This window comes from Asterias amurensis, chromosome 3, assembly GCF_032118995.1.
Source record: "Asterias amurensis chromosome 3, ASM3211899v1".
NCBI lineage: Eukaryota > Metazoa > Echinodermata > Asteroidea > Forcipulatida > Asteriidae > Asterias > Asterias amurensis.
In genome coordinates this window covers 1,607,334-1,625,008 of record NC_092650.1, presented here as the reverse complement: position 1 = coordinate 1,625,008, position 17,675 = coordinate 1,607,334, and the positions used below count along the sequence as shown (strand labels likewise).

At 37.9% G+C, this 17,675-nt stretch overlaps 2 protein-coding genes and 1 non-coding gene across 7 annotated transcripts; 2 read left to right on the top strand and 1 right to left on the bottom strand.

Moving 5' to 3' along the window:
- The first annotated feature begins 394 nt into the window (after positions 1 to 394).
- On the top strand, positions 395 to 5,629 carry LOC139935358 (interferon regulatory factor 6-like). 4 transcript variants are annotated; one of them, XM_071929898.1, is made up of 8 exons: positions 395 to 565; positions 701 to 771; positions 1,466 to 1,618; positions 1,991 to 2,058; positions 2,357 to 2,399; positions 2,983 to 3,096; positions 3,286 to 3,730; positions 4,045 to 5,629. In XM_071929898.1, exons 3-8 carry the CDS (start codon positions 1,516 to 1,518, stop codon positions 4,502 to 4,504), a joined length of 1,233 nt encoding a protein of 410 aa, XP_071785999.1. In that variant the 5' UTR covers positions 395 to 565; positions 701 to 771; positions 1,466 to 1,515; the 3' UTR covers positions 4,505 to 5,629. The 4 variants fall into 4 exon arrangements, with proteins under 4 accessions (XP_071785999.1, XP_071786001.1, XP_071786002.1 ...); XM_071929899.1 differs by having other exon boundaries at positions 397 to 508; XM_071929900.1 differs by lacking the exon at positions 701 to 771.
- Positions 5,630 to 6,620: 991 nt separating this feature from the next.
- Positions 6,621 to 17,437, top strand: LOC139935122 (uncharacterized). Of its 2 annotated transcripts, none has more exons than XM_071929589.1 (8): positions 6,621 to 6,768; positions 8,054 to 8,220; positions 10,743 to 10,828; positions 12,198 to 12,240; positions 12,557 to 12,733; positions 13,792 to 14,046; positions 14,806 to 15,034; positions 15,649 to 17,437. In XM_071929589.1, exons 2-8 carry the CDS (start codon positions 8,109 to 8,111, stop codon positions 16,121 to 16,123), a joined length of 1,377 nt encoding a protein of 458 aa, XP_071785690.1. In that variant the 5' UTR covers positions 6,621 to 6,768; positions 8,054 to 8,108; the 3' UTR covers positions 16,124 to 17,437. The 2 variants fall into 2 exon arrangements, with proteins under 2 accessions (XP_071785690.1, XP_071785689.1); XM_071929588.1 differs by having other exon boundaries at positions 13,789 to 14,046.
- On the bottom strand, positions 10,460 to 10,534 carry Trnas-aga (transfer RNA serine (anticodon AGA)). The gene has a single exon. It is a non-coding gene; the product is annotated as a tRNA-Ser (tRNA).
- Positions 17,438 to 17,675: the final 238 nt, after the last annotated feature.

Sequence of the window (17,675 nt, the reverse complement as noted above, 5' to 3'; positions counted from 1 at the left end):
TATACTGATAGAATGGAATTCATGAAGAACAAATTTCTCGAATTCGATACAGCTCTTTGTACCCTTGATGTTTTCCTAGAAGTCAATACATTAGAGGGCGCCCTCTTCAAAACACTCAGAAAGGGGGAATCCCGGAAGACGTTGCCTAATACTAAAAACAGAATTTTAAGTACTATGTAGTTGGTGACAGACAATAACAACAATAAAGTTGCAATAAATTGCACACTTTCAGCAATACTTTGACCATCAACAACTATGTTGCTACCCTGAATTTAAAACTTTAAGACAAGAAGATGCATTTTTGTTCAAAAATTAAATAAAACCACAAAACAACAAATGCATGAACTACACGTTACCCGCTTTTGACGCTCAAGGTTTTCTCTGACCCCCAAAATAACATCCGCTCTGGTGGTGTGATGTGTCATCGTTGTGTTTCCCCTGCCTGCGAGATTACGTTATGAATGTTGCAAACAGCTAAGCGGAGCGTGGAGGTAGTGTAGTGGGTGAAGTATGCAGGATTTTTTTTCCCAGATGCCAACATTACGAAACACTTGTTTTTAACACAGTGAGTCATTTCCTTATTTACAAATCCTACACTCAGACCACATTCATTCTAACTGCTGCGCTAGCCCAGACTTCTCGAGCTCTATCGTCGATTCACTCAGTCAGTGTTTTTTTCTCTATAAATTACTGTTTTCAGCTGCTCTAGCGCTACACTGATTCACAAATTTACGTCTCTTCCGTTTTCCACTGGGCAGTTGCTGGGTGTGGGTAAGTTTATGGGATAACTTTCCGCATGGCGCCACCACTTTTTCACTCATTTTTAGAAAAAGGGATATATCAATCAGGTAAATAAGTTCCTATATTATTTCATATCAAATGAAAAAGTGGTGGCGCCATACGGAAACTTTTCCAGTTTATGTCATGATTCTTTTTGTAAAATACTTCAATAATTCATCATCACATTCATCTTGCTCGATCAACATTTTCCATAGTTATCAGTGAATGAAAAATCATTTGTATTACTTTTTATTTTAATTTTATTCTATTTATAATATCAATCTTTAAGATTGTGTTGTTGTTTTACTGTAAAATTACACTCAGTAGCTAGCTTTCAGCGATCAAAGACTGCTCTCGCAAAATCACTGCCCTCATACGAGTCTGCTCAATAGTTGCGATGCATTAGTCTCGCGGGGGAAAGCAGTCTTGTGAAGTGGCACAATAATTGTAACGCTCCGATTATTGTAACTATCTTGTGAGAACATTGCCACTGTCACAAGAAAATCGCGTAAAAAGCCGGAACGCTACAAACATTTTAAAAACGACTTGTCCACAAGTCTATAATTTCATTGTCATTGGAGAAAAAGATTGTTCATAGAATGTAAGATAAAATTGCAGGACAATTTGACTTGGTAAGTAGAACTCAGTGATTTATGGACAAAGACTTTTCTTTTTTGTACACCAGTTGGTTTTTAGCCTTCAGTGCCTGCAAGGGTGAACATTTTCCCAGTGAACATGTTTCCAACTAGTCTAGCAACGAACTCTCTTCAAGGTTTGCTCGACAAGCAACATGAGATGCTGGATGACCTTGGGTTGCCTCCTATGAGGAGCATAGAAGGTAAGCCAAGACATTTTGGTTCGAATCCCACCCAAGTCATTTGCCTGTGTAATTTTTTTTTCTTCACAGAACTCTGTTTATTTTTTGTAGGACACAAAATCCAATATCCACACATTTACACTTTAAACTTACACGATTTGAAGATAATGATGGTAAAAAGCTTCCATCAAAAATATGAATTGCTGAGGTGCTGTATTTTTTAAATGAGTAAAACACAGTTAGCTCGATGGAGCTTTTAACTTTAACTTCAAAATGTGATGCAATGCTGAGCAGCTACATTGCTGTTTTATTATAATCAGTCGTTGCACTTGCCTTGCCCTTAACTTGCACCCCAGTTTAATTTTCTTTTTTTCTTCAAATTGCCTTTTGAAGAACCAGTGGGACTTTCATCCTCCTATGGTGTCCCTGATGATGATTTTAACCAGATGCTTTTGGCTACGGTAAGATCAAATCTTTTTGAAAGCTAACATTTTTTGTTGTTGTAATTGTGTTTCGGGAAACTCTCGAAAATGTGAAACACTTGATTAGTTGTTGCAAACTGCTTACCAACCAAAAGGACCTTTGTTATAAATGCAACAAAAAATGGTTTGGCCTGAGGTTTCAACCCTAGCAGAGTCTTTCTTGAAGGCTAAAGAAATACAACCAACATGAACAGGTATAATTTAATTGTCATTGTCTTCAAGGAAGCCCGTGCCGGGGTCATCAGGCCATTCATTTTTTTGTATTTTCTTTGGACAGATTCCTAACGAGAATGGGCAAGAACAGACGCTACCAATGCTAGGTCGGTGAATATACTTCTCGGTATCAACTTGCATGGAAATATTTTGATTACTCTCAAATTAAGAATAAGCATTGAAGTTATGTGTTTAGCATGATATTCTGAGAAATTTGTTTGGGGGATAAATTAAATAAGTGTGAAGTCGGAGTCATAAAGGTCGAGTCTGATGTCTTTTAGTAAAACTTTGAGTTAGTTGGGAACGAGTCCGATTCCTAGACCCATGTCTCATACCATTGTGGATGAGCCCTGGGCCCAATTTCATTGAACTGCTTAAAAACACATCTCCGCTAAGCAGAGATGAGTGGATACCAATCACAAATGGTACATGTGACATGGTAGTTTGGCTGGTAACCTTATCCTGGTGAGCATAATTTTGTTGTGCTTAGCATGTTTTGTTTTGCTTAAGCAGCTCTATGAAATTGGCCCCTGGACTTAGTCCAAAATACTGTGAATTTGACAATAAAGAAATATTGTTGTTTCCAGTGTGATACCATAATGTCAACATGTCAACAATTCAACACTCTTGTTTCTCAATGGTACAAGATTTAAGATAAACTTGAAATAGTCTCTGTTTTTTCCACACTAGATCTAGACTTCATCAATGATGTCTTTGGACAGGTCAATCAGAATGAATCGCCGATGGAGACTGGTACAAGTCTATGGTTGGACAATGCTCTACTATCACCTTCTGATAGCTATGGTAAGGTTTTTAAAACAAACATTACAGTGTTGTTTGTCTAACTATTTTAAACATACCCCTAGCATATGACATCAAAAGCCTAAAAAAAGACCTTTCACTCGCTAAAACATGTGCGTTGTGCGCACACTTGCGCACATTTTGATTGTTCAAGATTGTGAAACTGTTCTTGTTATCTATTTTTTTCTCAAGATATTGCTCCAACAGTTCCAGTTGGGAATCCGTTTGCAATGATTTCAGGGATTGTTCCTGAGCCGAGTTTTACCAATCAGGGATCCCTTAGGAAAGACTCGCTGCTGCTACCAACTTCTTCAACAGGCAATACCGCTGAGGTGGCTCTGAATTCTCCAGAAACAAGGAATGCATCAAGAGAAAATACACCGGCACTGACACTTGAACAACTTTCAAGAAAGGAGCTGCTGATTCGGCTACGCTATCGTTCTCAAGAGGTGGTCAGAGAACATGTCAAGAACCCAAATGGCTGCCTCGTCTACCATAATAAACCTTCGCTGTTTGACTCGGGAGAGGCTGTGCCTACAAGAGTGGAGTTCCCAGGCATTGCAGTCAATGTGAAGAAAAGAATGACAGATGTTCAGTTCAAGTTCACCATCCAAATTCTGAAAGCTCTAGAAAATGGGTAGGTAGATCTGACTTTGTACAACTTTCCTCGCCTTTTACCTCCAGGACCCGGTTCAGATTCCACCGAGGGCACCATGTGGATTGGGTTTTCAGTCCCAACCTGGGCTGACTGCATGGGTTTCCCCTGGAACAATTATCTTGGGTGCTCCTCCGACATCTAAAACTAAAACTTCCTGCTTTGTCTTCTCTTTGTTGGGTCTCATGGCTAGTACAGTTCTTGGCTAGTTCACTTTTCTGAGTGTCCTTGGCTTCACAACCAGAATTGACAAATGGAATTAAAAGGGTTTGATTTTTCTTTCTTGTCATTTTCAGCCTGTATCTTCGATGTGATGACATGGGAAATGTTTATGCGACCCGACATTGTCAAAGTAAAGTTTTCTGGTGGAGTACAGAGAAAGGACCGATCGCTGAAGGGAGAATGGATGACTTTGTTCCGTACAAACTAGAGAGGAACAACGAAGTCATGGTCTTTGATAATGAGATGTTCGAGCAAAGGCTAAAGCACTTCATTGTCAACAAACCCACGTTTAGAAATGAACCAGCAGGACTTCTACCCAACAACCACATCTCACCGATCAACCCTGCTATTTATTTCACATTTGCCCAGCCGTGGAACCCTAATGAGGGTGCCCTCAGCTACTGCTTGGCGTCCATGATCGTGAATCCTGTTCGCGCAAGGATGCAACATTGCTGGGGAAATGACGACCAGCATATTTCATTTCCAGTTAGTGATTACAGAATTCAGATTTCAAAGAGTCTTACAAGTCAGTAGTGATTAGAATAATAATAAATAATAACAACAAAATTATAAAGCGCTCAAAGTGCTTCTTATAGTGATCATCACAAGAATAGAATCGCTGAACGATTTCCCTTATAGCAGAGCAGAGCAAAATGTTTTGTGCATTGTAAGAACCTTTTTGTACATATTCCCTTTTAAAACAGCATCATTCGTAAAAATTCTTGTAGAGAAAAAGTATCAGAAAAGATTTCTCTTGCATGAAAGGCCATATATTTTAAAATTGTTATTAATGCTTTCAGGTTTGCGTGGAATCTAAAATGGTGCATTTAATGGACAAATACAATTAGTCATTTGTTTCAATACATTAAATAGCCCCCCCCCCCCACAACAAAAAATATTTTAAACAAATCCGGTTATGCCAATGTGTATCATGTTTGAGATTGTAAATATTGTTCTTTCTTACTTCTGCTTGTATTGTGTATCGGCAAAATATGTAATATGTCTGTGTGCAAAATAAAAGTAAACATTTTCCAATTCATGTTGTAAATAACAAAATTGCTAAAATGCAAAATTGTACACATAAAACAGCCCTCCTTTACAGGGAAGGTACACATTTGGTAATTACTCGAAACAAACATTAACTTAAAAACTGACTTGGTAACGAGCATTGGAGAGCTGTTGATAGTATAAAAAATTGTGGGAAACAACTCTCTCTGAAGTAACGTAGTTTTTGCGAAAGAGATAATTTCTCACTAAAATATTAAAAGACTTCTAGCTAGAAGACTTTTATTCTTATCTGTAAACACAAAATTCGTCCAACAAGGTTGTTTTTTCTTTCATCATTTTCTCGCAACTTGGATGACCAATTGAGCCCAATTTTTCACAGGCTTGTTATTTTATGCTTATGATGGGATACAGCAAGTGAGAACACTGGTCCTTGACAATTACAAAAAGTGTACAGTGCTTTTAAGGAGGTTACTGAAATGGTTTATCAGAGAAATCATTATTTTTTTAATAACTTTATGTATCTGAAGTTAGCACAAGTTCTTCTTATTTATTTTCCCATTTATAACAGAGGTTGTTTTTCTAATTTATAAGGAAACTTGTCAACGGTTTAGGAATATCAATAAATTTCCAAGCCTGGAATTTCATATTTGAGAGGGCATTTTTTGAGGATTTTTAATTTTGTGTTGAACATTTTTATCATTGGTTTTATCTATTATTATTCTCACAATTATTGAATTAGTTTAGGATAATAATAATAATAATAATATAATAATAATAATAACCCGTTTTTATATAGCGCTTTTTACACCCGAAGGGCGTCCCAAAGCGCTTCACATTATTACCCCTGGTCACTGGGCCTTAAATCGCTCCTTAAACCATCTCAGGATTAGTTTGATAATCAGAATGGTATGGATTATTCATCACAATAATTACCGTTGATCCATTCAGTTGACAATAAAAAACCTTCATTATCAGCGATATCATCTTCATTATATAACACGTGTAGTGTCCTGATATTACACGTGCATGTATGCATTACACGCATTGTTTACTGTGCTATGCAAATGAGACCTATGCAAATTAGAGTGACCTCTAGAAGTTGGGAAACATATTATGGGATAACAGGATGGTCGAGAACCAAAGAATAAAACGCTCATGAGACATATTCACTTGGTATTCAATTCGTTCTTTATTGAGTTCAATTTGGCTTCACAATAATACTACAACACGTAATGAAAAAATACATCATTGACTGTTAAACAAAATGTTTTGACCCTTGTAATGCAGACGACACTGCCTTGTTGCATTGATTTGACAGCATTGAGGGCGCCCTTTAAGGTTTTGAGTATTCCCCGCATGATTGGTGTCGTCATCTGCTAAAAATAAAAGCAACAACGGCGTTGTTATCACAGTGTTGGCTTGATGTAGTTCATGTTTATATTTATTGACAATCACATTATACAAATTTAATTGGTTTTTTAGATATTGAAAGATAATAGTATCCCAAAGAATATTTAAGAAAAATAAGTGTTGTTTTATCTGGTTTTTATTGACAAACATAAGCATAATTGTTACATCGAACTACATGTTACATATTGAACATTATTTTGTTCAATGATGCAATCTGGGAATTCCAAAATCCCAAAAATAGTAACTAAATGAAAGGCAGAGGCGTGCATTGTAACTTGATTGGATGGTGCACAGATAAACACACTGAAGTCATCACCATTATTTGTTTTATCAGAAACTCTTTTCACGAGGACTTTGGAGAAGTAGGATTTTAGTTAATGGTAAGTTAATAAATATAATCTATAAGTATAACTCCGTTGTCTATCCAAATCATTTCAAAATTCAAGTGTGGATGTGATCATTCATGTGGTGTTGTATTTCAAATTAGTTTATCATATTTATTGTTATGATGTTATTGTTAAAACTAATGGATAACTTTCCGTATGGCGCCACCACTTTTGCACTCATTTTTACAAAAAGGGATATATCAATCAGGTAAATTAGATACTATATTATTTTATTTCGAATGAAAAAGTGGTGGCGCCATACGGAAACTTTTCCAAACTAATTTTAGACCCCCAGTAACTGGGGCGCTGTATTTGACATTTGTCCTTTGAACTCTCATTAATTCATAATTGACCCTGGGGGCGACAGAAAATCCACTCCGCAATCTCAAAAATTGTAAAAAAAAATATAAATTCTTACCGTAATTCAGTCCCCAACTACTCCGTTTTACCACTACACTACAAATGCCGATTGTCACTGTTTGACTTCGGGATCTGGTAAGTTTTGTGTCCTTTTTGTGTTTTGAGTGTTATAAAAGGATCCATTAGACAGTCATAAGATCAAGGAGTCTGCATACAACACATTCGTAAGACCAACAGTCGAGTACGCTAGTGTTGTATGGGACACCCACACACAGCGCAACTCCAAGAAAGTGGAACAAGTCCAACGCAATGCAGCCCGCTTTGTCACAGGGATCTACGACAGGACAAGAAGTGTCTCTGCTATTCTACAAGAGCTAAACTGGCAATCCGTACAGGACCGACGCACTAGCAGTCGTCTGGCTATGATGTACAAAATCCGTTATGGTCTCGTTGACATTGAGTGGAACCAGTACCTCGTCCATCTATCTACAACAACAAGAGGTCACAAATCCCGCTTTGTCATCCCTCACACCAAATCAACTGTGTTTACTAACTCCTTCTTCCCACGTACCATCCGGGACTGGAATAGCCTAGCAGTAGATCCAGCGGAGTACAAATCGCTTGACGCCTTTAAGCTTGCACTTAAGGCTCATCCATCTAAGTAGCTCTCCATATCCAACAGTTTTTACTTGCACTTGTTTACACTAAAAATTTCCGCACTCGACAGCATGTCCTGCTTATTTTTCTTGGACGCATGCGCAAACACGCAGTGCATTTATCCTCACATATGCGAGGCTGCACTTCACAGGAAGGAAGGAAGGAAGAGGATTAAGTTCGTGTTCCTAGAATTTGTGTCATGATTTTGTGTCATGATAACATTTAAAAAAACTGAAATGAACGTTTATCTTCCTTGTTTTAGATAATCTTTTGGTTGCCTTTATCCTGGTGTACGGATCGTCGTTTTTGAATACAAGATGGAGACTAATCAAGAGGTGATGACTGTTGATGAAGCACAACAGAGTATGGCACTGGGGCAGTTCCTAGCAATGCTTGGTGAAGATAACATGCCATATGGCTTTCAGAATGGTAAGTGCGGCCAAACAAAAAATAAAATATGTTTAGCGTGCCTGCCCGCTTCCTTTTTAGAGGCCTTGGTGCTTCATGAATCAGTTTCATAATTTAAAAAAATGTATTTTTTTTTTTTTTAAATGTTTCACTCACTTAGTTAAATATTTCTTTCGTAAGAAATGCTTTGAGCCATGAAATTAGTGAAGTTTTCTAAAACTACACACAGCATGCACAAATGTATGCCAGCTATAGAGCCAAAAAAAATAGACCACTTTGGGCGTGCAGCAGATAAGAGCGTGTGTGACGCAACGACTTACTGACAAGACAAACTTAACATATTCATGAAGGACTACAATCTCGGCCATATCCCCCCTTCCCCCTTTCTATGTTGGCTCTTAATTGCGCGGTCAGCGCTGCCATCAACATTGACCGGGGGGGGGGGGGGGCGGGACAGGGAATGTTAATTGCCAGGTTGCGAATGGGTGGCCCAAGCATTTTGGTTGGGATGGTAGGACTCGAACAACAGGGATTCAACTACAGCACTGTCACTTGCTAAAGGCATCTTCTTTATTATGTGGACCATTTGTAAGTCTGAAATTCGGACCCTGATATTTTCATAAGTGAAAGCTATTTTGTTTATTTATACATTGTAATAAACTAAAAGGTACCTAGTAAGATATTATACACAATTTTGATAGCCCAGGCCTTTCAAATAAATCAAGGTAGAAGATTTTGAGTCCCTGACATCAGCATTTTTGACAGACCTCAACAACCTGTTGGATAATTGAGGTATTTAAATGATCAAAACTTCATATTTGCAGGGCATTTATTTAACTTTTGAATGCGCGGGTGGTGGGGGATGTTGACAAATAATTTAACAGCAAAAGACAATCAAAGTCCGACAATTAAAAAAAAATAAATAAATAAATATCGGTAATTTTCCGTGCGTCTTTTTTTTTCCGTCAAAAATATCAACAATAAGAAACACGTGAGTTAACCAATTTTTGACACATTCAATAAGTTCGAAAAAAATACAAAGAAAACATGTTTAAATAATGGTTATTTTGTGACAATGATTGCTGCGATACCTGGTCAACTATCAGAGTAATCAGTTTTTCAAATCTCCAGCGATGTAATTTTCTTGTCTGTCATTTACTTCAGCGCGACGTTCATGAATTTTCTGATCGGCCTGTAAGTTGACCTTTGACACGAGACGTACCCCCTCAAACGCCTGCTTGTAGTCAGGCACCCTCAGTGTTTTTACAGAACGCGCGATCAGCACATGTTTTTCTGCGCGATCTTATACTCGGGCAAAATAATTCTGTCAAGAAAATGACGTCGGCATTTACTGCCGTTCGACAATCCATCGGACAGCTCCAGACGAAAAACCAAAACGTCTTTCAGATGATTTACAACGGAAATACTTTGTTCAGAACGCTAGTTTTTGGAAACTAAATCAACTTCTGTTCAGTTACGTTTGATGTGGATTGCGCGAAGGTAATAAAGTCTGGAACGTCATTTTGCAATTAAGTCTGTCTATTTTCTGGAACGTCATGCAAATCTGTCATTTTTTGGCGATCATCACTTAAAATCTGTCAAAAATTACGTTCGAAACTGACGTTTTTTACCTAAAAAATAAAATGTGGACGCTTGACAAAGTTTTTATTTTTGATAGGTTTTAGGTATGAGAGGCTGCAATAATCGGCGAAATTACAGTAGTCTTGTGCCAGAAAAAAAAAAATTACAGACAATATTTGCTTTGTTTTTCTGTCAACCTTATGCCCTCCTCTGTCAGGCTTATATTTTCTGTGTTTGGTGTTTTGTTGATTTTTTACTGATTTTATTTGAAAGTACATCTGTTGGACCTCATTATAGTAAACAATGAATGTTCCTTGTGATTTACTTAAGCTAGTTTTGATTTAAATATATATAACCACAGGTTTCACTGCTGCAGACTCTACACTTTTAAAATGATCACAACACAATTAAAATTAACTGCTCTATCCTTATATGAACATTTTAATAAACCTTAATATGTATAGAATTATTTGAAATATCTGAAAAGGTCAAAAATAATTTAAAAAAAAATGACATTTGAGGTTGTAAAATGGTCCATATTTCAAAGAAGATGCCTAAAGTTGATCACACATTTTTAACATTATTTGGATTTTCATTTAGTTTTTACCTGTATACACCGATGTGTGTTAGCACTGTATACTCGGTAGGTACCCGAGCTCTGTGAAAAAAATCACAGGTTTATTACTCGGGTGGGATTCGAACCCACGACCTTTGCAATTCTAGAGCAGTGTCATACCAACTAGACCACCGAGATTGCCCTGTGGCTAGATGCAGTTCGAATCCTTTGTTCAAATCCCATGCGGGTAATATACCTGTTATTTTATTCACAGAGCTCGGGTAAGTACTGAGTGTACAGTGCTAACACACATCGGTGTATATAGGTAAAAACTAAATGAATATTCTTTTTCCCTGATGCAAATTTAACATCTTTAAATTGTTTGGATTTGATGATTTCTTTAAAGATATTGCAGCTGTGGCGGAAGCAGGTATCATTGAAACTCCCAGTGTTCAAAACGATGACGATTGTTGCGACATGGTCTTAGCCATGGTAAGTTGGTAATATCGTTTGGAATACAACATCTGGTATTAATGGCCCGAACTCAAGCTCTGGTGTTTCTGTTCAGCAGAGTGTGGGTGCGAGAGTCGTGACACCTGCGTCCTTACAGCAAGATCTACACAAAACCATGATACTTTGTCCTTCGGATGGGACGTAAAGCGGTTGGTCCTGTGTGTTGTGTAACGTACAAGAACCCAGTGCACTTAATCGAAAAGCGAAGGGGTTCTGAAATGAAATTTAGAATCAGTGAGCTTTAGATGGAAATATTTCTCTGGAGGATTGGTTCTGATATGAAATTTAGAATTAGTGAGCTTAAGATGGAAATATTTCTCTGGAGGATTGGTTCTGATATGAAATTTAGAATCAGTTAACTTTCAGATGGAAATATTTCTCTAGAGGATTGGTTCTGATATGAAATTTAGAATCAGTGAACTTTCAGATGGAAATATTTCTCTGGAGGATTGGTTCTGATATGAAATTTAGAATCAGTGAGCTTTAGATGGAAATATTTCTCTGGAGGATTGGTTCTGATATGAAATTTAGAATCAGTTAACTTTCAGATGGAAATATTTCTCTAGAGTATTGGTTCTGATATGAAATTTAGAATCAATGAACTTTCAGATGGAAATATTTCTCTGGAGGATTGGTTCTGATATGAAATTTAGAACCAGTGAACTTTCAGATGGAAATATTTCTCTGGAGGATTGGTTCTAATATGAAATTTAGAATCAGTGAACTTTCAGATGGAAATGTTTCTCTGGAGGATTGGTTCTGATATGAAATTTAGAATCAGTGAACTTTCAGATGGAAATATTTCTCTGGAGGATTGGTTCTGATATGAAATTTAGAATCAGTGAACTTTCAGATGGAAATATTTCTCTGGAGGATTGGTTCTAATATGAAATTTAGAATCAGTGAACTTTCAGATGGAAATGTTTCTCTGGAGGATTGGTTCTGATATGAAAATTAGAATCAGTGAACTTTCAGATGGAAATATTTCTCTGGAGGATTGGTTCTAATATGAAATTTAGAATCAGTGAACTTTCAGATGGAAATGTTTCTCTGGAGGATTGGTTCTGATATGAAATTCGGAATCAGTGAACTTTCAGATGGAATTGTTTCTCTGGAGGATTGGTACTGGTATGAAATTTAGAATCAGTGAACTTTCAGATGGAAATGTTTCTCTGGAGGATTGGTACTGGTATGAAATTTAGAATCAGTGAACTTTCAGAGGGAAATTTCTCTGGAGGATGGACTTCCTAATCAGCAAGCTGTTAAATTGAAGCTAATTCCTTTATGGATAAGTTGTCAATCCTGTATTTAATCGTTAACCAATTCTCATGGTTTGATTCCTATTCAGAGTCCACCAGATCTAAGTCAACAGCAAATACCAAGTCAAATAGGTGAGTAACACAGTGAGGGTATTTTTTAATTAAGAAGAATGGATGAGAAAGTGTAAACTAGCCTACGGATTTATTTTAAACACATGTCATGACATGGCGAAACGCCCAGAAACCAGAATGGGTTTTCCCGTTATTTTCTCCCTACTCCGATTACCGATTGAGCCTAAATTTTCACAGGTTTGTGATTTTATATATAAGTTGTGATACACGAAGTGTGGGACTTGGAAAATACTGTTTACTGAAAGTGTGTTATGGCTTTAAAGAATGTTATTATTGAGTAAACTCACTATGATTTTTATATTTTTTATATTTATAGAAATGTCTGAACAACTTGAGGTCCTTCAGATTATGCTGAAACAAGCAGAAGTTGAAATGCAAAATGCGCCGACTTATCCAGCTCAAGGCATTGACGCCATGTATCTACAACCATCTGCCCAATCACCGCACATGTACGAAGCACAAAACCACCAAGATTTTCCCCATTTATTACAAGGTGAGATTGATACAACCAGCCGGCGATTTCACCAAACTCTTCCTAAATTAGGATTTATCTTAGGACTTAGGAAGAGCTAAGTTCTGTAACCATACATGTTGGAACCCATTGAACCCATCCTATATGATCATTCCTAGCACTTTGTAAAACTGGCTGTAGGGCCCAATTTCATAGAGCTGCTTAACGGTAAACAAATTTGTGTACTTACTGTAGCGGAAATATTTGCGAAGGTGTAAACGTATTTGACAGGTTAGCAAGAAAATTAGGCGTTCATTTCGCCCATGGATTTGTTTTGTTTTGTCATTCATTTTCATGCGGTAACGGAAGGTTAGCATGCCTTTGTTTTATGCTTATGTTAAGCAGCTCAATGAAAATTGGCCCAGTTAAAAAATTAAGAACAAGCCACTACCCTGTTGTTCCCATTCATAAATGCCCTTTTGTTAAATAACGTTATAAAAATACAATTATAGACACTTTGACAATTGAAAACTTGAGGTTTGAAGTATTTTTTTCAGAAACTTTGTGAAGAATCTGTTTGATGTGCGCGGGTTGTGTGTACGTGCATGGCTTAGAAATAGATTACGCGCTGTTACTAATAGTTATGAATTGCGGAACGCATGATAATATTGGCGTAGGCGCGCACCAGACACGCGTAAGCCAGCCGATTATAAACTGCTCCAGCCTGTCATTATCAACTGTTTAAACACCACCACGTGACGCACTCTCCTCTAATAGGAGTAGCGAAACTGTCTGGGGTATGAATGATAATTTTTGCCCAGCCCTCTGTGCAAAAAACACTGTGCTGCCCAGCACATTTAAATTATTGTCTACTGTGCATTGATCTGATATACAGCTATTGATAAGGAGTATCAAATGTCACAGTCAAAAGGCCCTTCAAACACAAACAGTTTGGAAACCTGGCCCCACTTCAGCAATAATGGCTCGGAATCTTTCATTTGAAGATTAAAAATAGCCACTGTAGTAAATTTGTCTTTGTTCAACCCTGAATCATTTAAAATTAATAACCTGATTTTTTAATAATTTTGTTGAATCAGAAGAAATGCCACAAGCAGTTCCCATCCAGAATCCGTCAGCCATGATATCTGGTGTCGTACCAGTCAATGACATGATCGGCACTATTGACCAATCACAGCTCCAGGATATGTCATCGGAGCAACCTATGACCGTTGACCCGGTCGTTCCTCAACAAGAAAATGAACCTCAGGAAAAATCACCCCCGGCACAGGCAGACCTCAAGAAGGACAAGGAAGGTCATGCGTCCAATAAAGAGGAAGCTCCAGCACTACCTGATTGTAAGAAAAACTTATGCTTTACTTGATGGTTAACCCTCCCACTGTGCAACCAATTAATGTCGGGGCCATATGTGAGTTGAGTTGTGCGTTGGTTCTCTGCTGTACTGCCACCAGGGTTTTTGATAGACCATCCGGTATTCCTCCTCTTTCGATCTTTGGCCTAGCTCCGTGGTCATAATGGGTTGATGTGGCTGGCGGCCAAAGGCGCCCTTGCATGCCTGCTTCTTGAACACGTTGTAGCCGCATCCTTCACAATTCAGCTCTTACATGTAGCTGCGAGTAAGGATGATTAGCCCCCCCCCCCCCCCAAATTATTATTATTATTTTATGTTGGCAGTTTCCCTATTTTGTCAATATCTTTGTTTAGGGAGTGCACGTCAAAGCTGTTAACTGCCATGTAAAAAGTAATTTTCTTTCAGGAACTTTACAGAGTTGTGAAAATCACAGATTTACATAAAACTTACACGATCTAAGGATTATAGTAGAAAATCTTCCTTGAAATATTTCTGTCTGAAATGTTACACTTTAGGAGAAATAAATAAAACTAGTTTCCCGCTTTATGTTTATTGCTCAGTGAGCGTTTTATTGTATGTTTTGTTAATCGATGTCATGCAAAATGTCTAGTTCGTTTTTTTACTGTTTTGTTGTGACCCAGATGGACGATCAATATCAAACTTCTACAGGTTTGTCAGTTTACATAAAGTACTTAGACTGCTGAAATGGTACTTTTAATGACTTGTATCCCCATTTGGTTCACAGACCGGGAACTTTTGATTCGAATCCGTTACCGATCTCAAGAGGTTGTCAGAGAACATATCAAGAACCCACATGGCTGTCTCGTCTACTACAATAAACCCTGGCAGTTCAATACTGATGCCCCTTTCCCCGCAGGAGTGGAGTTCCCAAATATTACAGACGATCAGCGAACGGAAATGACTGAAAGTCAGTACAAGTTTACAGACCATGTCTTGCAGGCTCTGGAGAAGGGGTAAGATTCGGACTAGTCTTATCTCAAAATAGGATGAGTTACTAATCCTAACTTTGGACTAGCCTTAAGTTATTGATAACTCCGAAAGAGTCCTAGGACTAGTTCAAAGTTAGGACAATCTTTGTGAAACCTACTCCTGGACACACTTAGTTAATGTCAGAGACCAGGGCCCAATTTCATAGAGCTGCTAAGCACAAAAATTTGCTTAGCATGAAATTTCTTCCTTGAAAAAAACAGGATTATCAACAAAATTTCCATTTGTTGCACATTGCTTGTTACAGGTAATCAGCTGATGTTTGCTGAATCCTGAAAATCATGTGGAAATTTGGTTGGTAATCCTGTTTTTATCGAGGCAGAAATTTCATGCTAAGCAAATTTTTGTGCTTAGCAGCTCTATGAAATTGGGCCCAGGATTCTCACTTGGTGTATCCCGAGATATGCATTAAACAACAAATCTGTACAAATTTTGGCTCAACTGTTCATCAAAGTTGCAAGAATGTTACTGCCAAAGGCTGCAGCACCTGCTTTATGAAATACTGGGATGTTAAAAAATGTCCTGAAAAAAACTCAAAATTTTCTTTAGTAATGATGTCTTTCTTGTTCTCTCCTATCAGTTTGCTACTGCAATGTGATGACTATGGTAACATCTACGCAACACGTTTTTGCCGGAGTAAAATCTTTTGGTGCAGTACAGAGAAAGGCCCAATTGCCGACTCTCAAATGTCCAATCTTATTCTTCAGAAGCTGGAACGAAACCAACCGGTCATGGTGTTTGATAGCAGCCTGTTCCAGCAGCGCCTTCTGCACTACGTCGTCAACAAACCAACATTTAAGCACGAGGCCGGGAAACTTCCGAAGAACAAGCACAAAATACCTGTTAGTCCGGCCGTATTCTTTACTTTTGCGCAGTCGTGGAATCCGATGAACAGCGCCCTCAGTAGCTGCTTGGTGTCGATGGTGGTGAACCCTGTACGAGCGAGAATGCAGCGCCAGTGGGGCAACGAAGACATGCATGAATCCTATGATATTAGTAATTACAGACTACAGATCTCGAGTGATATGATTGCAGCGTCATCAGCAGGGAAATGAATACATGAACGAGTCTTATGATGTTAGTTATATAAGCCATTTGCGTGTTCAATTTGAATATTGTCTGGTACAATGACGTGCTTGATCACAAGTTACCACTTAAGTTTGAATTCCTCAGACTATCCAGACAGTTGCTATGTCAGATGATTAGGGGCAATCTTTAGCTTAGTTACTTAAGTGGATGCCTATACACAATTCTGAATGGATGTGTATGGCTCAATGGTACCAGGGTTTGCTCTTTTTGAGGTTGCTATACAAAAGCTTGCCCCGAACCATTCGACATAGCAACTGTCTCTATAGTCTGAGGAGATCGAATGTAAGTGGTACATTGTGACTAAGCAAGTCATCATACCAGACATTATTTTAAATCTAACTCGCAAATGGCTTAGTAGGCCTACAGGCTTCATATCTTAAATGAATGTGAAAAGTCTTCAACAAAGAGCTCACAGAACTCGGACCTCGAATAGTGAACTCGGTGAGTAGCCTAATAGCAGAAGACTCGCAGACTACAAACCTGAAATAGTGAACTGGGAAAGAAAAAAACTGTTAACGGCTTACATCCATTTGTTTCTGAGAGCTGCTTTTAAAAGCACAAAAAGAAGCTTTGGCACATATTCCCTTTAAAGACATTGGACACTATTGGTGTATCTCAACATATGCATAAAATAACAACCTATGAAAATTTGAGCTCAATTGGTGGTTGAAGTTGCAAGATAAATATGAAAGAAAAAACACCCCTGTCACACAAAGTTGTGTGCTTTCAGATGCTTGATTTTGAGGTCTCGAAATCAAATCCGTGGAAAAATACTTCATTCTCGAAAAACTACCCCACATTTCAGAGGGAGCCGTTTCTCACAATGTTTTATACCATCAACCTCTCCCCATTTCTTGTTACCAAGTAAGGTTTGATGCTAATAATTATTTTGAGTAATTACCAATAGTTTCCACTGCATTTAAACGACAATTCCCAGATTAGGACAGTACTATCTGGCCCTGAAGTATGGAAAGTTATCAGCTGACGCATTGTCCGTTGAAAGAAAATGTAGAAAATGTATATAGATTTCTATAAGGATTACTTGCCAGTGATATTAACTTTATTTGACAATTGTTTCTGTCAGTTTGTCCAAAACACCACAACAAAGTACAGAAATGTTTTTTTTTCCTTTGTAGTGTATATATACCGGTAAGGGCAGAACAGGGATTATTTGTTTGGGTACAACCCTCAACAACCCTAGCGGCCAGAAGCCACTTGTTCCAAAATGACCATAGCGGCCGCGAAGAGCCTGCAAGATCTGACCTACTTCCAACTCAAAAGGTCAAAGTAAAGGTCATTCTCATTGATTCACATGTTAACATAGAATCTATGTTTACAACACACAATAATTTTTTTTTATTTATATTTGGGGGTTTTAGAAATTGTTACAATACTAAACGGGTTTTGTTATTAATAATAAAACCATGTCTGGGCACATGGTGATGATTATACAGTGATGACCATGTCATGTGTATTGTTTGCTTCCACAGCAGTGCCCAATTTCATAGAGCTGCTTCA